At 46.3% G+C, this 20,462-nt stretch overlaps 1 protein-coding gene across 2 annotated transcripts in view; it reads right to left on the reverse strand.

Annotated features, from left to right (window-relative positions):
* Window positions 1-618: 618 nt before the first annotated feature.
* The window catches only part of LOC306808565 (putative P2Y purinoceptor 10), a 104,740-nt gene continuing 84,896 nt past the window's right edge, over window positions 619-20,462 (reverse strand). Inside the window, exons 1-2 of one of the 2 annotated variants that reach the window (XM_079319255.1) lie at window positions 8,432-8,657; window positions 619-3,566 (exon numbers count right to left, since the gene is read on the reverse strand). In XM_079319255.1, the coding sequence (XP_079175381.1) occupies window positions 2,542-3,564 (1,023 nt within the window). In that variant the 5' untranslated portion in view covers window positions 3,565-3,566; window positions 8,432-8,657 and the 3' untranslated portion in view covers window positions 619-2,541. Of the gene's footprint in view, window positions 3,567-8,431; window positions 8,658-20,462 lie in introns of those variants that run through there. The other variant, XM_079319256.1, reaches the window with a different exon arrangement.

Here is a 20,462-nt window from a genome sequence, read left to right on the forward strand (position 1 = left end):
GGTGGTTTAACCCCACAGGGTTCACCTCAACCAAAACCAGGGCACTTTCCCCACACCAGAAAAGACTTTCAGACAGAATTATCTGATTCCCCTGGATCCACCACAGAACTGAAAGTGTTGAGTGTGTGACCCTTCCTCACAGGCTGGGGCTGCAATATGGAAAAGGAGCATTTTGGGGAACCTAAAGGAGTTCAGAGGGCGAGTGAGGCAGGAAAATGTTGGGACCTGACGTGCTTGGGGGTGCCACTATGGAGATGGAGAATGTTATTCCTGATGCAGGAATAACAAACCAAATCCATGCTCTGGTTATTGGCAGGAGAGCCACTGTCACTCCTGGACACTCAGCAGCTGGAGCAATATTCCCATGCCTTCTCCATCTTCTACTACTCAGGACACCTTCCCAACCTCAAAACACTTCTAAATCTCATAGAAGCATTGCAGATTCAAAAAACTAAATAAATAACCACTATTCAGAGTGAAAACAAGCAACAAATCTGTTTAAGGGTAATAAAAGTTGTGCTCTTTTGCTTGAACCTGACCTCAGAGGAGCTGATCCCATGCAGTTTTTCCAGGTAACAGTGATAATTAAAAAACTCAGCTGATGTTTGCAAAACAGCCTTTATTTTTTTTTTCTTTTCTTTTTCTTTTGAGCATCAGTTCTAGGGAAGTAAAACCCACAGAATGAGCTGCACAGTTCCCGTAAGTGCCCTCAGCTTGTTTTCACCTGCTCAGGAGAGAAGGGTGAGAAAGTGAAGGGACAGGAAACAGCTCACGTGGAGGCTGAGCAAGGGCTATAAAAATCCTCAAAACAAGCACTGGAACTGAAATCTCCTTCCCTGACAGCTTTATACAGAGTGTAGCTTATGAGAGACTGCTGAACTGACAGAAAATGAATTGTGTGAGGTCAGCTCAGTGCGTGAGCATCTGTAAACATTTATTGTGTCAGTGACATCAGAGAGAACATTTCCATCAACTCCAGAGCATCCTACTCAGCCCAAAATCATCTTCTCACACTTGGGAGGAGAACCATGAGAGCTTATTGTGTTTAATCAGTGTCGTTGCCTTCTAGAAGGAAATGGTTGTTTAAACCCTGATTCTTGGCTTTTTTTCCCCCCTCATTTTTATTTAATTTTTTATTTTTTTGTGAAACAGAGAAGTGGGAAAACACAATATACAGGAAATATTTGGCTGAGTTACATTTTAACTCAGTGAAATTGAGTGGTTGGAGTTAAAATATGCATTGCAAGTGTTTCTGGTATTTCTTTTGGTTTTGTAGCAACTGTTGCAAGACTGTACAAATTGTTCACATTCTTTTGAAAATATACTGATTTCCAAAGGCAGGAAATTGGTGACTGTTCAGCCAAATCCATCCCCAGGTATCATGAGATACCCTTGAGGTTACAGAGTGGGTGGACTCAGCTGAAGAGCTGTAACTAATTAAAAATAAGGGGTAAATTAATTCTTCCTTGTGGCTGCTTTGCATAGGTACCAAAAAATGTAAACATTAGCATCATGACAGGACTTGGTGGAAAAAAAATCACAGTAATTTATGAACTTAACTTCTGGTCTATCAGTGAAATCACCTTGGCAAGGACTCCTCTCTTTTTTAAAAGATGCATCAACTGAACAGGTCGAGCTGAGCTTTTTTGGGGCAGATTCGTCTCAGGTTCCTCTGGATCACACACAGAAGGGAGTGAGGACCTGAGTGGTACCAGCACCACCAAACCCACCTGCACTGACCCCAGGACCACCATGGGGTGCCCCAAAGGGTCCAAAGACAAAAACCCATGTCCATGTCCCCCTTGCCAGCTTGGAGGGGAAGAAAATCACCTGGAGCAAGGGAGGGTGCCACTCTCTGGATGTTGGAGGAGAATTTGTCTTGCAGAGGGTCTTGCATCAGCGGCAGGTGCAAGTTGTGGGATGTGTCATCAATTAGGGAGCAAAGGGAGCTGGGTGAGGAGGGAAAGCAGGAGCAGAGCAGGAGGGTGAGTGCAGAAAGGGGGAGCAGAGCTCACTGGTGGGACACTGAGAGGGATGCACCAAACCCAGGAGCATGTGAAAAAACACTTTCACCTGTCCACAGCTCTCAGTGCACAAACCACAATGTCCTTTGGTTGCTACTGGCCTGTTTTGGGTTCTTGTGTGGTTTTCCCAGAGAAAAGCCTTCAGCAGGTATCAGTGTGTGAATGTGGGATTGTCTCTGGCTGGATCACAGAGCCTGCAACTGGGAAAAGAGAAGAAAAACCTGGGACATTTCCACCATTTCCTACTAAAAGTTTTTTCACTCCCTCCTGTGTGTTTTCTAGTCCAGTGAGCTCACATGGGGATGGCACAGGATGGGGACAGTCACACCAATTGGGGCACTCACCAGATTCCAGCACACCAGTCTTACACAGGATTTTATCTTCTATACACTGAAAAAGTTTCCACAGCCCCAAAACTCCCCTGACAAACCTGCAGGCTCTTCCACAATGGAGTATCTCAGAGCAGTCTCAGGTTTCATATGAAATACCTTGGGGTTTTTTCCAAGTGGCTTTCTAGTCATTCCTTCATGGAGGAGGCGCTCTCTTTGCTCATCAGCCGGCTCCGGATGGCCACGCTGCTGTGCCTGGAAAACTCCTCCTGGAACTCAGAGGTCATGAAGAAGTAGATGATGGGATCCAAGCAGCAGTCGAAGCTGGCGAGGCTCAGGCAGAAGGGCTGCGTGTAGAGCGTGACGGTGCTCAGGATGCAGTCGGTGATGACATCCTCCTTCACCAACATGTAGAAGAAGAAGTTGATGTGGTAGGGAGCAAAACACACGCAGAACACGACGGCACACATGGAAACCATCCTGAGGGCCTTCCTCCTCTCGCCGCTGCTCTCCTGCGGGACGTGGAAGCCGCGGATGGAGTCTCTGGTTTTCCACGTGCAGAACAGGATGGTGACGAGCGGCCCCACGAAGCCCAGCAGCTCTGCCGTGCCCGTCATCAGCACCGTGCCCACCTTGCTGGCGATGGGCTTCACCTGCAGGTCGGCAAAGCAGCTGGTGGTGTTGGCCCCCAGCCCGTGGCTCCTCATGATGGGGAAGGGCACGCAGGCAGCCCCCACCACCAGCCACACCAGCGCGCTGATGGCCACGTCGTAGCGGCGCTTCCAGCCCTTGGCGCGGAACGGGTGCAGCAGGAACAGGTACCGCTGGATGCTGATGCAGGTGAGGAAGCAGATGCTGGCGTACATGTTGAGGTACTTCAGGTAGAAGCAGAGCAGGCACAGCACGTCCCCGAAGGGCCAGCTGTGGTTGATGTAGTAGTAGATGCGCAGCGGCAGCGAGAGGACGTGGGCCAGGTCGGCCACGGCCAGGTTGATCATGAAGATGACGGCTTTGCTCTTCTTGCTGAGGAACCTGCACAGCACCCACAGGGCAGCACTGTTGGCCAGGAGCCCCGGGATGAAGATGAGGGTGTAGGTGGTGGCGTAGAGGCTGCTCTTGAAGGTGACGTCCTGGTGGGAGCAGCTCTGGTTGCTCTGGCTCATGGCTGGGCTGCTGGACGAGGCTGTGCTGCTGTAGGGTGGGTGGGACATTCCTGTGGAGAGAAAAGTGGGATGTGAAGGCAAAGTGCTCACAGCTGCATTTCCCACTTGGCTGCTCAGCACGCAGCAGAGGTTTGGGAATGTTGTCTGTGTGAAACCTCCTGGAATCGTGTTCAGAGCTGCCCTGGGAGACCATCCCTGGTGTGTTGGTCCAGGACACAGGGGAAGCTGTGCCACACTGACCAGCAGCAGGAGGGGCTGCCCTTCCTCTGGCCAGCTCCTCAAGGTCTCCTGTGCTTTGGTCCCTGGGAGCAAGGCAGGAATACAAGGATGGAAGGTGGCATATCCCAGCCTTCCATCATGTCCCAACACTCAGAGTGTGGGTGCCAAGCACTGAATCAGGGAATTATTTGGGTTGGAAAGCACCTTAAAGCCCATCTAGTGCCACTTTCCACTATCCCAGGCTGCCCCAAACCCCATCCAAAATGACCTTGAGCACTTCCAGGGATATGTTGGGCTGTGTTGGGCATTATGGGGTGACAAGCCTCCTGAGCCCCTCAGAAGACCTCATGGACCCATTTCCTCTGGGACTATGGGCACAAACCACATGCAAAAGGGTAACAGGGAGTGGGCTTGGAAAATGTGAATGCAGTGAACACAGCCTGCACTCCTGAAGAGTTCTGTTAATGTGTTTAAGCTGATGGAACACACAGAGACCTGGTCATGCCACCAGTTCCTATTTCTCATCACCATGACAGCCTCAGTCTGACTCTTTTTTCCATCATAATTTTACTCTTTGGATGCTGCCAATTTCTGCCTCTCAGCCATCAGCAAAATGCCACGTGTTGAACTGTTTCCCCACCTTTCTCTTGCCAGCTTTTGTAACCAGGACCAGTAAATTTGGTAACTTGTCCTCAGCAAGGCAACACAGGCAGGAGGAGCTGGGGTTTATGAAGGGTTTCCTCCCAGGGTTATAATTCTCATTACAGTGATTCCCTCTCATATTGAATATAACAGTTCAAGCTGGAAATCAGCTTCATGTGGCACTGTAGACACTGATTCACCCCTCTGACTCATTTCCTGCAAAGAGCATCTGCCAGAAAAACTGTCTCTGTAGGTAGAAATTAGTAACTCCCACTCTGTTACTAAAGCTTTTTCCTTGGCCTTACCAAAAGAGTTGAATTTAGAGCTCTCAGTGACACAGAGCACAAATAGTTGGGTTTTCAGCCTCTCAGTCCTTGTGGTGCTTACACCTGGCAGCTCCTCCAGATGCTGCTCCAGGCTGCCATGGAAAGGCTGGATTCAGTCCCCAAAATGTGGAAAGGTCCCACGTGGCAGCAGGGTAACTGCTCCTGCAGGCTCCCTGAACAGATTCTTGCTTTTCTTTCTCAGCTTCTCTTTCAAAAAGCAAGGTCTGTTTTTATCTCCTGCAGCTGCTCTGACTGCTGCTTTTGGGAAGCTCTCTGCTCATCCCCTTCCTGCACCAAGGCTGGATTCCAGCCCCTCAGAGCTGCTTTTGTCCCTCCAGCCCCCTCCCAAAGCCCCTGAGCTCTGGGACAGGATGCTCTGCTCAGTCTTCCCCAGGACAGCACAGTCTTGCTCCTGCCACGACAGCCCCACGAGGAGGGGAGAGCCTCAAACTGTGACAGAACACAGAAAAAGGTTCACCTGGCTCAAGGAATTCTCTCCCCTGAGCAGCAGCAATGGAGATCTGCTCTCCATCCCTGCCAGGACAGGGATGAACAGGGACTGGAGCTGAGCATGGGGGTTTCATTCCCCTCAGAGTGCTGGATGTGTTAATTCCCATTTCCTGGCATTTCTGCTGCTCAGGAGGTTTCATCCTTTTCCAGCTGTTATCCAGCTGGTCAGGGCCTTGGCTCTGGTAAAAGCACTGCCCACTGCACCTTCTGTCCCTTTAGGTCACCTCTCCCTTTGCCAAAAAAACCATTTTCCAGGTCCTCATGTGCCTGGTTTTCCTTGGATATCAAAGCTGGAAGGAGCCAACTGGATGTTGAAGATGGCCATTAAACCCACACAGGATTAGGTACATCTGCAAAATGTTGTATTTTAAAGACACTTTTATAATTAATTATCTAATTAAATGCTGGCCAGTGTGTGCTTGTTCTTCAGTCCAATGAGTGTCAGTGGCCAATTTGCTTATCAAGGTCCTTAAACACAGCCAGGCCTTATTCAGACCCTTCCAACCCAGAATATTCTGTGATGTAGCTCTCATGTGACACTGAGGATGATTGGGGTGATGGGGTAAAGGTCTGCTGACTCAAAATGGGCTCTGACCAGAGGTTTTAGGGCAAACTGCTGTGTCCCTAGAACAGGAGGGTCCACACTCCATCCCAGAGCTCATCTTGGCTCTCTGGTGGGACAAACCCTGCCCAGGTCCCCCGAGCTTCCCCCTCACCCATCACCTTCATCTGCTAATTGTCCACAAGGTGTCAGAGTACATCCAAATTTTATTTCTTGGCTCTATTTCAGCCATTTTTTCTCACCCCCAAAAGTTGTCACAGTGGGAGTTGTCATGAGCCCACCTTGCCATCATTTAGGAAGATCCCAAAAAACATCCAGTGCTGCTGAGTAACTGATAATAGGAAAAAAACTGCTCCCAGGACTGGGCCTGGTTGCTAGTATAATTTCTGATGATCTTTAAAGGTCTTTTCCAACCTAAATTATTCTATTATTCAATTTACAGGTAGGAGAATCTTGAAAAGATGCACTTTGGAGGAGATCATGGAGCTGTGGTGCAGCTTGGAGACAGGAGGTTCTGAAACCCATCCTGCAGGTGATCCCCCATCCCCACCACCCCAGATCTAACTCAGAGACTGGGAACAGGACTGGATGCCCTGGAGACAGAAAATCCCTTTATGCATTCAGGGAACTCAGGGTCTGAGCACTGCACACAATTAATACATTACCACGATTAATACATTAATTGCATTAATTAATACATTACCACAATTAATATGCACAGGGTGATGTCTGCTGGCCCTTTCTGAGGATGGAGGATTTCATTACAAAACCATTAAAACATAACTAGATTAAACCATCTCTTTAATCAAAATGCACCCAGCCACAAGGCACTACAAAATTACTGCATTTCTGCCTTTCCTCTCACTTTGGCTCAGACTGAGGCTTAATCCCACACCAAGCCCTTCTCTTCCCACTTGTGCACAAAAGCAGATACTTGAGATATCACTGAGGGTCCTAAAATTACACTTCCAAATCCTTCACTGTGTGGTGGGTGTGCAGCATTGGCTGCAGAAGACTGAAATCTCCAGTAGATTTTATCCAGTAGATTCTATTTTATCTCTCATTTACATCCTGCAGAGAGGTGGTTCCCACTGCAACATTGCTTTCAGAATATGAATTAAAAAAATAAAACAAAACAGTGTCAAATAAGCACATTGAGATCCAACCACTCTTTTTTATATTTTTGTGAGACTCTGCATCCCTGATACTGCTTCAATAAGGATATAAGAAGTGAGCATGTTATTACTGGAGATTTGGAAACTAAGCATAGCACTCCTTGGCAAAAGATGGATAGGATCTGAGCTAGGCTGAGAAGCACAGGGATATCATCCCAGAGTCCTGGATCTGTCTGAGGTGCCCATCAGAGTCAGGTTAATTATTTGATTGTGGCACAAACATCTCCACACTCTGCTCTGAGTGCATGGCCATGACACCAGAGTGAAACCTCTGCACTGGCAGTGGAACATTCTACAGTTAAAGGTGCTTTTTTTGGTTCTCTTTCACAGAAGCAGAGCAGCTCTGGGCTCTCTGCTGTATTTTCGTTTTGCAGCACTGGCTGAATTCCTTCCTGCAGCTCCTGCACAAGACACCAGCAACCCCCTCAGGGTGCTGGCTCCAGGCTGGGCAAGGGTGTCCCACAGATTTCCCTCATGGATGGAATTCCCATGGCTGATGATGTTGGCACTGAGGCCAGTCCCAGCACTTTTACTTGACACCAAAAATACACCCTTGAAAAGAACCCCACTGTCTCTGCAGAGCTCCTGCTCCAGCTGAGGAATCCCCTCCTGCAGATCCTGACATCCTGACTCACCTTCTGCCAGATTCCCTCTCCACCCACTTGCAGAAATCTCAGATTCAGGGGCCACCCACTCTAAATCCTGCCCATGAGCACCCCAGGGGCTGTTTGCTGAGCTGCCAGCTGAGCTGAGCTGCTGCAGCTAGTGAAAGCAAAGCCAGCAGAAAAGCACCTTTTACAAAGCACAGCTGGAAACCTGCAGCCTGTGAAGTCAAATTTAAAACCTGCAGCCCATGAAGTTTAAAACCTTCAGCCCATGAAGTTTAAAACCTCCAGCCCATGAAGTTTAAAACCTCCAGCCCATGAAGTCAAGTTTTAATTCAGAGTCGTCTGATTAAGAATTAAAACCACCTCAGCATTCTCATTAGCAAAAACAAGTCCAAGCAATCCCACTATTTTTTTCCATCTTCTGTCCCCTCACTATTATCAATTTCCTCCTGTTGCTGCTCACTCACAGAGCCTTTGATGGCACAAAGATGGGCAGCACATGGATTTTATTTTATAGCACTATAAATCCCCGCCGGAAAAAAAAAAAACCAGATTTGCATGTTACATCACAGTCAAGTATGGCTCTAAAATAAAATATATTCCCGGAGGAATCAGGCAAGGGACGGAAATTATCCCTGCTAACCACACTGGAGAACATTTGGAGCACTGCTAATTGCCCACGCCTGACATTTGTTTTTGCAGCCGCTGCCTGAACTCCCCCATGTGCTCCCCACTGGCACAAGGGGACAGCGGCTGCTGCTGCTGCTGCAGGGCTCCAAGTGCCACCAACCCCCTCCTGGCAAGAGGAAAAGCCCAAGGAAAGGGATGTTTGTGCAGGAAGCAGCACAAGGTTCTGGGGTAAAGCAGCCTTACCTTGGCAGGCAGAGCCGTGCTCAGCGCAGCCGAGCGCTCGGGAGGAAGTGCAGAGTCCCTGTACCACTGTTTACATACCAGGGAACCTGGCTGACATCACCAGCTGACACAAAAGGTGCTGCTTTTGCTGTGGTTCCAGCCCTGCTCCCAGCCCTGCCAGCTCTGTCCTGGGCAGGTGTCCCCACAATGACCCCAAAATGGGGGTACGAGCCTTTGTCCCAGGTGTTTTCTGCCGGGTTGGCTTGGCACCCACTGGGATGATTCCAGGTGGAATTGGGTGCAGGGCACCCCTTCCTTCCCTCCAGCCCTTCCTCCCCTCCAACTATTTCTCCTCATCAACTCTTCCTCCTCTCCAGTTCATCCTTCTCTCCAATTCTTCCTTCTCTCCAGCTCTTCCTCCTCTGCAACTCTTCCTCCTCTCCAACTATTCCTTCTCTCTAACTCTTCCTCCTCTCCAACTCTTCCTTCCCTCCAGCTCTTCCTCCTTTCCAACCCTTCCTCCTCTCCAACCCTTCCTCCCCTCCAACCCTTCCTCCTCTCCAGGCACAGCTCTGAGCAGACCATGGAAATGCTCCTGAGGTCTCTGCCCTCTCCTGCCCTGCTGTCCCCTCCTGCCCCTGGGGCTCAGGACCTGCTGCTGTGCTCCAGCTCAGTCCTCCTGCAGATGAGGTCTGACTTCCCAAAGGCTTTTTTTAGCACAGTGTGAGCCTTGCCTGACATTTCTCCTGAACTAAATAAGTCCCCAGCTCGGTTTACACTCGCTGGATCTCCGTGCCAGCAGTGCCCAAGGGTGCCACTTCTGACATTGCTTCAAGGAAGGGGCACAGATCCAGCCTCACCTAATCCCAGGGGATAAATACCCAGCTGGGGCTACAGCTTTACCCCCTTGGAGGATCTCACTGTGTGGATTTTCAGAAAGCCACCAGGAATGTGCCCTGCTTTGGGAACTCCATGGCTCCTGTCCTCACCAATAACTGCTCTGCTGTGGTTTGAGTGTGAGGTCAAACCTCACAGCAGCTGCTACCTGACGTGAGGACAATGATGTCTGACAGCTCAGAAACCAAAGAAACCCAACCCTGGTGGTTCTCATTCACATGAGCACCCCCTAAAATGCAGTGCTGTACTTTCCTGACAGTCTTGTTTCCATCCATTATCAAAGGAGGTTGGTAGAAGTTGGCAGCTTGCCAGGTGTTTATTTTGAAATTATTTATATGGACCTTGTGAAAAGCAATAGTGAGGTTTTGGCTGGTGCTGCAGTGTTTATCAGCACATCCTGTTTAGCTGATTTTTTTTTTCCTCAGCAATGGAAACATATTTGCTGGAATTTCTCCAATCACAAAATTGTCTTTCACATAAAATCACTGCACTCTGCAGCCTGGTAAGCTGAGAGTTTGGGAACAGCAGTTCCCTGACTGACCCCACCAGCATCTGTGGAAAACAAACATTTGTAGAATCACAGAACCACGCCATGGTTTGGAATGGGAAGGAGTTTAAGGCTTATCTTGCTCCTGCCATGGGCAGGGACACCTTCCACTGTCCCAGGCTGCTCCAAGCCTGTCCAACCCAGCCTTGGACACTTCCAGGGATCCAGGGACAGCCAAAACTTCTCTGGGTGTCTGTGCCAGGGCACCACCACCCTCATCATCACCTCTTGTGCAGATGCTCTTCTCTGCATTAACCTCCATCTAGGACAGGTTTGACTGATCTGAACAAAAGCCAAAACCCTTGTGGAAAAACAGGACAGGGAAAAAATGCAGCTGCTGTTCCTGCCTTTCCCCATGATCATAAATTGCTCTGGTTTGGGCCAGGTTGTTACCTGAGTTTTAGGACCAGTAAGAAATTTAAAAAATTTACAACTCATTGTACCTGCAGAATATCCTGCTGAATTTCTTCTTCCCTAAATAAGAGCAGTTGCAGAGGATCTGAGCCTGTTTACTGGGGTGGTTTATCAGTTATCCTGCACACAAGAGCTCAGGAAGTGGCTTTTTCTGCTGATAAACCACAAGTGCCCAGAGATTTTGCTTACAGTTATGCTGGGTCTGATGGAATTTCCCTACTGAGCTGTTTGCCTCGTTTTGGGGGTAAAACTTCAGTTTGTGCAGTGTAAGGCTCTTCCTCTTCTTGGTTATGGCTTCCCAGAAATATTAATTACCATAATTACCTGGATTAAAGAAGAACTTGGATCCTGCAACGTCACCTGGACTTCGGTGCCATCATCAAGTGACAGATAATTGAGCAATACCATAGTTTTAACTAAAAAAAAAAAAATAGCTCCAGCTTTGCCTGTTTGCTGTTCAGGAACTGGATTTGATGTGCAACTATCCCAAGTAAAAAGAGGTTTCCATGGCTTTTCCATGCCTCTGTTTCCTTTCCAAGTTCTTTCCCCAAATCCAAAATGAAGTGGCTGCTCTGTGGCTTTTCTGGGGTTTAGTCCAAAGAACTGTAACTGGGTTTTTAGAGGTTTTCCACATCTACAAGGGGAGAAATAAAAAAAGGAAAAATACCTCCCATAAAACAAATTACAGCTCTTCAGTGGGAGCTAGAGGAAAAGCAGCTGCATTTCTAAATTATTACTGAGATAGGTATGTAATTTAGGGAAATGTATTATTTAGTATATAGAAAACATTAATACAGTACATTGTGCAGTATTATTAATATATCAATATTCATAATAGTGCATTTTTTTTTTCTAAAATCACAGAATCCCAGGATGTTTGGATGGGAAGTGACCTCAAAGTCCATCCAGCTCCACCCCCTTCCATGGGCAGGGACATTTTCCACTATCCCAGCTTGCTCCAAGCCCCATCCAACCTGGCCTTGGACACTTCCAAGGATGGGGCATCCAATAAATAATAATTATATTGGACAGAGCAGCCAATAAATAACATAAATATTTAAATTTCATGGCAATTTTTTTTTTCTGTCAAGTCTTTGAAGTGTGAAAAAGCAGACTTTCAACAAAAGATCACGCCAAGAAATTTTTCTAAGTTTGGTCAAAAGTTATACTCTGACAAGGAGAAAATAAATAATTGCATCCAGATTCAGTGATTCTTCCTACAGAGAATTTAAAGGATTATTTAAAGGAGAATGAAATGTGCATATGGGGGTAAAATTACATAAGGGTGTTGTTTACTCTAATATATCAGATAACAAAAAGAGGAACAGAGAATGACAAACATTTTCAAATTCTTCTCTTTTATTTTTTTGTTTTGGGGCCTCAAGCTGATAATGATTTTTTCTCTTGCTACAAAAAGGAACAGGAGGCACATGGGAAAAGTCAGAACTGGGTATTCTGTGAAAAATAACTTCTAATTACCTGCATTTTCTGAAATACCATTGCTCATTAGTGCCTCTCTGCTGCTACAGAGCTCCAGTTGTTAACAACTCACATTGTTAACGTTTCCTCTGCCCCCAGTACAGACACACTCCTGTCCAAAAGAGAGGCTGATTCTGCTCCAAATAAATCGATTTTTAATTCAAACCAGCAGCTTTTCCTAGCAGAGCTGCCCAGTAGCTGTGTCAGCCCATCCCTGCATCCCAGGGCAGCTGTTCCCTTCCCTGGGCGCTTGGAACTGGGGATAAATAACGAGCTGAAAACCTCCACACCAAGGGCTTCTGCAGGAACGAAAATATTCCTGCCTGACAGCAGAAACAGAAAGGAAATCATGGAATGCTGCTGCCCAAACCCTCCAGAGCAGCTGAGCACCTTGAGTCCCCGGAGCTGGAAGGGAATCTGAGTTTTTCCAATGGGAGATCCAGAGTTTGCCAATGCCAGCCACAAGGATTTGCCTGTCAGAGCCACTGCTCTTTGTCAGTCATTTACTTCCTGAATTCTGGGTTTTAACAGGAACTAAAAAGGAGAAAATGTGTCTTCCCCTCTAACGAACCAGAGCCTCTGAGAAGTATTTTCCATCCAGCTGATGCTAAAAATAATCGTTGGTTTTCTTTGCTGAAACTTCTCCTTCATCCCCTGCAGCTCAGAGTCTCTTGACAGACAGATTCCAGCAGCTTTTTTGGAGGGGATAAATGAAAATTTTGAGGGAGAGGGACCTGGGGAGGAAAATGAACTCTTAGTTTTGCCTGTGGTGGTTTTAATCTGTTTGCCCAGTTTAAATTCTGTTCCCAAGGGGGTCTTTGTAATGGTGAGTTACCCTGGAGCAGCTGCCACAAAAAATTCCTTTTCCTTACGTGCTCAGGGAGTTGAGTGCATTGTTTGTGTTCCTTTTGGAGCTTTTGCTAAAGGCAGTGCTCTAGTTTTGCCAGGGGGGAATCACCAGGACAATCTGGTGAGATCCAGTTAAGGTTATAATTTGTTAATTTAGATCTTACAGCATAAAGAGAGTTGGAACATCAGCCTCAGGGAACCAACTCAGCCTGGAGCTGTCTCCTGGAATTCTGTCCCCTCTCACCCACAGTGACTCACCCCTCTGTAGAGGCAGGACAAGTCTCAGAGTCCTGGTAGACCTTGGACACGTGTAAAACCATCCTGGGATTCCACAATCCAAAATATCCCAATCCCAAATCTCATCTGTGTCGCTGGCACAGCCTCCCCATGAAAGCTGCAAAGAGAAGGGTGAGAATTGTCATCAGAACTGGAAGACAAACCCAGAGATCCCCTGGGGAACTCCTGAGACTGGAAAACCTCCCCACAACAAATGTGATCAACCCCAGTCATGTTCTTCACCACATTTTCTTCATGAGGCTCTGCTTCCCCTTTCACTTCATCTGGGAACAGCACCAAAGGCTCCAGCAAGGCAGAACTTCATTGCATTTAAAAATTAGTAGATTTTTAGATTAGATGCAGGGAAGAAATCCTTCCCTGTGAGAGTGAGGAGGCCCAGAGAAGCTGTGGCTGCCCCTGGATCCCTGGAGGTGTCCAAGGGCAGGCTGGACTCATTCCTGCCAGGTTACCTTAAATCTCATCCCATTCCACCCCCCTGCCATGGAGCAGGTGCCCACCTACACCAAGTTGCTCAAATCCCTGTCCAGCCTGGATTTGGAAGCAGCCAGGATGTGTGGGGTGTGTTACAAACACAGCCTGGGCCCAAGATATAAATCTGGTCAGAGAAAAAAAATTAATTCTACCCCATCAAAAGCTGACAGTCAGAAATCAACAGCAGCAGTTGTGTCTCAGGTCTGCTCTGGGTACTCCTGGCTGGGGAGGGATTCCAAGGAAAATGATTCCTGGGAGAAAACAGCCTCATGAGACACTTCATCATTCCAACAAGATTAGAGACACTGGCAGCACCTACAAATCACAGCAGCTACAGCCCAGATTCCACTGGCTGATTGGAATAATGAAAAGCCAGGAGATGGTTTTGCTCCATCTCTGCTTCCCAGGATTCTAAATGACAGGACAAAGCCCTGGGAGCTGGTTTGGCTTCCCTGCCCAGCAGCAGAGGTGCAGGATGTGTGACCATGCTGGTGGAACAGCTTGATTTTAGCTCTTCTTGAAAAACATCAGCTCAGCATCATCTCTTTGGGGTTTTTTGGCTTATAAATATCTTTTTTCAGCTCTCAGTCCTGCTCCAAGTGCCTGGATTCTGCTGAAGCCACAAACTCCAACCCTTTGCCCTCCTCAGCTACAAGTTTTTAGGTATGATGATAGAATTCTATTGGTTATTTTTATTTTGGGTTTTTTAATTTTGGCATTTTGTTTCTAAGCTCCTTTTTTCTTGATTTAGCAAAACTTATGTTGCAGTGGCCTTGAAGGGTTTCAACAAGTTGCAGAAAAACACTTAAAAATGGTTTATTTTATGCACTTGTCATAACTATTGGCTTAAACTAAGAAATATACAGAAAAAAACCACCAGCTAAACCTGTGAAAAAAACAGCAAAATATGTAGGAAAAACAACTAGGCAGCAACTCCTGGAGCCTCCTTCCCATCCTGGAGACATCACATCCCACAGGGCTGTAAATCCAGCTGAGTGCTGGAAAGGATGAGTGAGTCTTTACTCTTACAAGAGTTCCTTTGCATGGAGGAGTCAAGGTTTCCTTGGCAGCCAAAATTTATTGGCCCTGCTGGATTTTACTTCTTGTTTTGGCAGTTTCTCCAGCAGCTCTGTGTTTAGCTTCACTCCTTGTTTCTGTTTTTCTCTTTCAAATTGGTGTTTCACTCCTCAGTTTTCTCTGATACCTGGGGAGGAAATGCAGCACAATCATATCTAGGTTGTGTTTGCAGCATCCCAGTCTTGCAGAAAGAATCCTTCAGGTTCTGGGATCAAACAACACTTAAGCTACACCCTGTTTCTCCAATGTTCTTCATTAATGTTGCACTTTTTAATTTCATTTTCTATCCATAATGTAGATTGCATCAAGCTGCCAATTCCTTGGATAGTATTTCTGAACAGTTGCTGTAAGGGATTGACTCTGAATGGATGTTTCTAACCATGTAATCCCAGATTCAGGAGGTGGGAGAAGGAATATTTGCAGCCTTTAAGTTGATTTTCTCTCATATTCCAGCTGTACTCAGAGACAGAAAACACAGCTTCCAGTTCCACTCCCCTTGAACCAGTACCACAAATTAACTGGGGTGAAATCCAAACCTCAACTGGCAAAATCTCATTTTTTAGGGACATTTTCTGCAGATACATCCCAAAAAAATTTGCTGTATAGCTGAGATACCCCCTCAAGTCACCTCAAGATCCCAGGAGTCCTCCCTGCCTGGAAAAAACAAATATCCCACCAACTTCCAAAGGGTTTTCATTGGATTAGAACTCTCAAATCTTGCTGCTTTTAAATGAGAACCTTTGAGAATCCATATGGGAGATTGAGAAGAGGTTTTTGGGATTGGGATAACTCCTCCACCTTTAAGACCTGTTGAGAAAATGGAGCAGAGGGGAGGCTCCACATACAGAACATGCCAGTGAGAAGTGAGAGAGAAAAACCATCCAGAATTTGCTTTTCAAATCATCTAATTTTAGACTAAAAGCAAAGTTCCTTCTTTACCTTCCTCCCTGAAATCAGTGGAAGAATCCACACCAGTCCTGTGATTCCCTCATAAATCAGGCCATAGGTAATCCCAGTTAGCACTGGGCTCTGACTGGGAAATTATAATAATCTGTGAATTAGAATGGGACTTTTCCCTTTCTCATTTCAGCCTGAGTTGTTAGGGTTTGGGTTTTTTTGTTTGGGTCTAGTTTGGTTTATTTTTGCTTGCTGAGTTTACATAAAACTTTAGGGTTGGGTTTTTTTTTTCCTGTCTTCTCTTGATAATCATAACCCAGGTGTTTCCCAGATTTGTCAGTAACTCTCAGGTTCCTCTTCCACCTTGATATCAGCCCCATCTCTGCTTTTCACAGGATGCCTCATCATTTTGGTGTCTGGATAAAAAAAATTATTTGTAGCCACCACATAACCAGACACCTCACCTGGAAGAGCTGCAGCTCATAAATTCACTGTGCAATCATTTTTATTCTGAGAATTCTTGTACAGGTGGAGTGGGAACAAAAAAAAAAAAAAAAGGAAACTGTTGGTTTGTGGTTGAGACATCAGTGAAATTGTGTTAAGTGTCAAGATTCAAAGATCAACTCTGCTGATTCCTTTTTCTTCCTTTCTTTCTAGCTGGAAGGAGCATTTAAGTCTGGAAGGAGCACTGGGCTGGATCAGGGATTTTGAATTAGCCTCATTAACATGCATTAATTAGATTTCTGCAGAGCCAGAGACATCAGGCTTCAGGAAAACAATATCCTGCCTTTTGTCAGCAGATGCTCTGGAGGAAGGGGAGCTGTGATTCCCCAGGGAGAGCAGCTGGGACATCCCAGGGGGAGCAGGGGAGGCTGAGGGATGCTCAGAGAGAGAGAAATGCTGGAAGATGCTGGGAGAGGTGTAGGAGAGGGAAAATGTGTCCTGAGCTGGCAGGGGGCAGCAGGGACAGACACAGGTGAAGCCAGGTGGGACCTGCAGGCAGAATTTGCTGGCAGGTTGGTTTTCTCTTACCCCACATCCTCTCTGAGTGTGCTGAGCTCATGAAATGTCACAAGGAGCTCAGACAATTAATCAGAATTGTTATCTAATACCCAAACACTTCTGTCCCAGCTCGTGGCCTGGGGAGCTGATGACAGTTTAGCCACAGCTGCACGAAAACAGAAGAGGCTCTGAGCTGCAGAAATGCTCACAGAGCTCAGAAATGCTCACAGAGCTACAGAAATGCTCACAGAGCTGCAGAAATGCTCACAGAGCTCAGAAATGCTCACAGAGCTACAGAAATGCTCACAGAGCTCAGAAATGCTCACAGAGCTACAGAAATGCCCCACACCTCCTGCTCTGTGTGTCCCACACCCCTGCTTGCTGCTGAGCACCCAGGGAGAGGTTCTGCAGCACACTGGGGTTGGTATCCCATGGGATTGTCCAGCACACCTGGGCTGGTTTGGGTCTGGTCGAGGCAGTCGTGCTCCAAACACATCAGGATGAGCAACAGGAATGGCCAAATCTATATAAATTTATATAAATTTATATAAATTTATATAAAGGGACAGAAGGCTGGGGTTAGAGGGGGGAATTTTAGGATTTGGAGTGGATGCAGGGCTTGGCAAGGTGTTGGTGCTTCCCAAGGAAAAGGAAAATACCTTAAGATTTCAGCTCCTCAATTTCCCTTTCCATGAGCTGCCAAAATCCTTTTGGGCTCTGACCTGGCATATTTGGCATGAAAGTCAAAGAAAGGCCCCTTCTCCTTCAATCCAGGGCTTATCCTGTTTGGGTTTTTGTTTGTTTGTTTTATTTTGTTTGGTATTTTTGTTTGTTTGTTATTCCCTTTCAAGCATGAATCCCCCAGTAATGAGGTGATGTGGTTCTCCCTTCTTCCCTGCCACCCATTTCTTACATCCCTGGAGTCCATCCCAAATTCAGACAATTGTATTTCTAGGATAAATAATTTCTCTGACAATGATTTTTTAGCTTCTTGGGCTGACTTGCTGTTTAAAGTTTATTTTTCAGCTCCAAGTTGTGCCTTTCCAAGTCAGCTCCTCTGACTTTGCCTTGCTGAAAATGTGCTTTCAGAGCAGGAAGGAACTTGACTTTGTGAAGATTTATGGCCCTTTTAACCTCATTATGGGACTATTTGTAACAATCAGCTTCAGTTCCACTTGAGATAGTAAAATTTCTGTGAGCCCTTATTTGCCCCAGGCTGGAAGGTATCAGCTACTGAAAAGCAATGAAATGAAGGAATTTATCCACATAAAACATTGCAAATGTGCTGTTAAAAGCTGGATCCTGTCTTGAGTTTTTCATGCAGGAGTCTAAAGATGTGGAGCTGGGAATAAAATGGAGGTGGAGAAAAAATAGAAGAAAATGTTAATTGTTAAAAACACCAACACCAACAAAATAATAATTTAAAAAAACCTTCTTAAAGTAGTTTTAAATGAACTTTTAATATTTTCTAGCTGAAATGAAAACAAGATGAAAGAGAAGTTGTTATTGAGAAGATTTGAGAGGAGGGAAAGATATTTTATTGAAACAAAGCAGCTGATGAAATTTTGGTACAAAGCACTTTCACCACTTCTGGTCTGACACTTTTCCATCCCACCTGAATTTATTTTAGCAGCAAATACAAACCTGGGCGGGGTTAAGGAAAGATTTCCCTCAGCAAGTGGTTCATTTTCTCCTTCTTCTGGTTTATCTTTAATTAAAAATAGATTTACAGGGGTGCTGATAATGGGATCCTTTCCAACCCAGGAGAGTCCATGACACAATTCATCTCTCAGAATTTATCTGGGACATCCAATGTCATTATCAATGCTTTTAATTTCGAATTAAATAACTTTCCACATGGTGTCCACGTGGTGAGGAGACAGAGTTTTGTTCTGTAAACCTCAAGGGAGAAATAACTTTGCTTGGGCTGACACTTGAACAGGTGGTTTTTGTGTTTTTTGTGCTTTTAACCATTTCAGCTGTGTCTGCTTTGAAGGTCAGAGTTTCCATGGGAAATGAGATTATTTTCTGCCAGGGATGCTCCTGATTTAGTGTGGAATTATGAAGGCAGCAAAAGTTCAGCCTTTTCATGTCCATGAACTGTTTTTAATTGTTTGAAAAAAATCTGTTCTAAAGACCAAGGGAACTTGGGTTCCCTTTGAGGGCAAGGACAGTCTGGATAAAGGGATTAATGAGGAGAATCACTAAAAGCAGCACCTGTATTTTTAGGGTCTCACACTAATTCCCAGAATTTCTGCCTCTGGGACTGGGACTCTGAATTGCAGTTTTGAAGCAATTTGGTATCTCTGAGCAATTCCTCATGGCCAGGAGGGAAGGTGGAAAATGTTCCACACCTGAGGCTCCTCCTCAGGTCAGAGCCAGGGTGGGGACAGCAGGAGAAGAGGAGTTTGTGTGATGATAATAAAGTGCTTTAATAATTGGATTTAGGGGGGCTCTGGGTGGATTTTGTCCTCTGACATCTTCTGTGTTTTCTCTCAGTGCCATTTGAGGGGAGGGTTTGCTCCACACCCTGAGCAAATACAGCAGTGTTGTTGGGGGGGGGGGGAATTTTCTTTCTGCAGGGATATTTTAGAGCTCATTTGGACAAACAGTCTGAGCTGGTGGAGCAATAAATCCACACCAAACACTGGTGCCAGGGAGGAGCTGAAGGGGTTGCCCAGCAGAGCTGTTCTCATCCCCACTTTGAGCTGCTAAAAAGTTCCTTTTCTTACCTGGAGTGTTTTCCTCTGGGATGGCAGCAGGTGCCTCAGCATTGCTTGCACCAGGGAATAATAGAAAACAAACTCCTGGAAACAAATTTTGGCAGGCTGAAAGTGTTGGGTGTGTCCAGCCTGGAGAAGAGAAACTCCAGGGAGTTCTCAGAGCCCCTTCCAGTGCCTAAAGGGGACCCAGGAGAGCTGGAGAGGGGTTTGGGACAAAGGATGGAGGGACAGGACACATGGAATGGGTCCAAGCTGAAGGGAAGGCTCAGGTGGGATATTGGGAAATAATTTCTGGCTGCGAGTGTGGAAGGTCCTGGCAGAGGGTCCCAGAGCAGCTGTGGCTGCCCCTGGACCCCTGGCAGTGCCCAAGGCCAGGCTGGACAGGGCTTGGAGCACCTGGGACACTGGAAGGTGTCCCTGCCCATGGAAGGGGTGGCACTGGATGGGATTTAAGGTCCCTTCAACTCAAACCATTCCAGGATTCTCTAATTCTAATCCTTTCCTTTGCAATAGCTTGGAATAGATAAATTATTTATTCCCTGTGCCTCAATCTCTCCCTTTCCCTTACAAAAATGCAATCCATCCCTTATTTTCCCCTTTAATTAATTTCTGCCCTTACCCCTGACACTGCTGAGTTTCCTCCTGTTGGAATCCCATGGGATTTGTGCAGGATTTGTGCTCTCCCCCAGAGCAGATCACACAGATCTGGGCTCTGACTGACAGTCAGCCCAGGGCACTGCAGTGGCAAAAACCATTCCTGGCATGGGAATAACAAACCTTTCATCAAAGGAGTCTGTCAGTGCTGGAATAAAGAAATGTCCCAGGGGAACAGGACCCTCAAAGCAGCTGGAGGGGGAGAAATGTGAATAAATGGCAGAGGATTTGTGACATCTCAGCTGCCTTGGATAAGCAGCTTTTGGCTGAGCTGCTTTTGAAGAGCTCTCATGATTTTTTTCCTTATCTTCCCTCTTCTTACAGCACTCATGTGGATGCTTTTTCTGCAAAATTCCCTCAGTTCGTTTTTTTTTTTTTTTTTTTTTCTGTCAGGGGATGTATTTACAGCAGGCAGCTCTTTCTGCTGTGTTTTGCTGGTTCCTGTGAGCTCCAAGGAGGTTTTTATTGTGTTCCACGGCTGCCCTCTGGTGCTCTCTAAACCCTGAGCAGCTCCCTGGGTGTCACTCACAGATTTTCATAGAGATTTCATAGCCTGCAGCTACCACAGGCTTGTTTCATGTTGCTTCTCTTGTGCCATTACTGCATTTGAAAGTATAATTTAGGACTTCAATGGACAACCCCTAATAAAGACACCATTTTGTTATAACAGATCCTTTTTCTCCCCCTCAAATGTGGTTTCTTACTACATTCTAGCTACATTTGTGTTCTTCACTAAATGCTTCAC

This window comes from Erithacus rubecula (genome assembly GCF_903797595.1).
Source record: "Erithacus rubecula genome assembly, chromosome: 15".
Lineage (NCBI taxonomy): Eukaryota > Metazoa > Chordata > Aves > Passeriformes > Muscicapidae > Erithacus > Erithacus rubecula.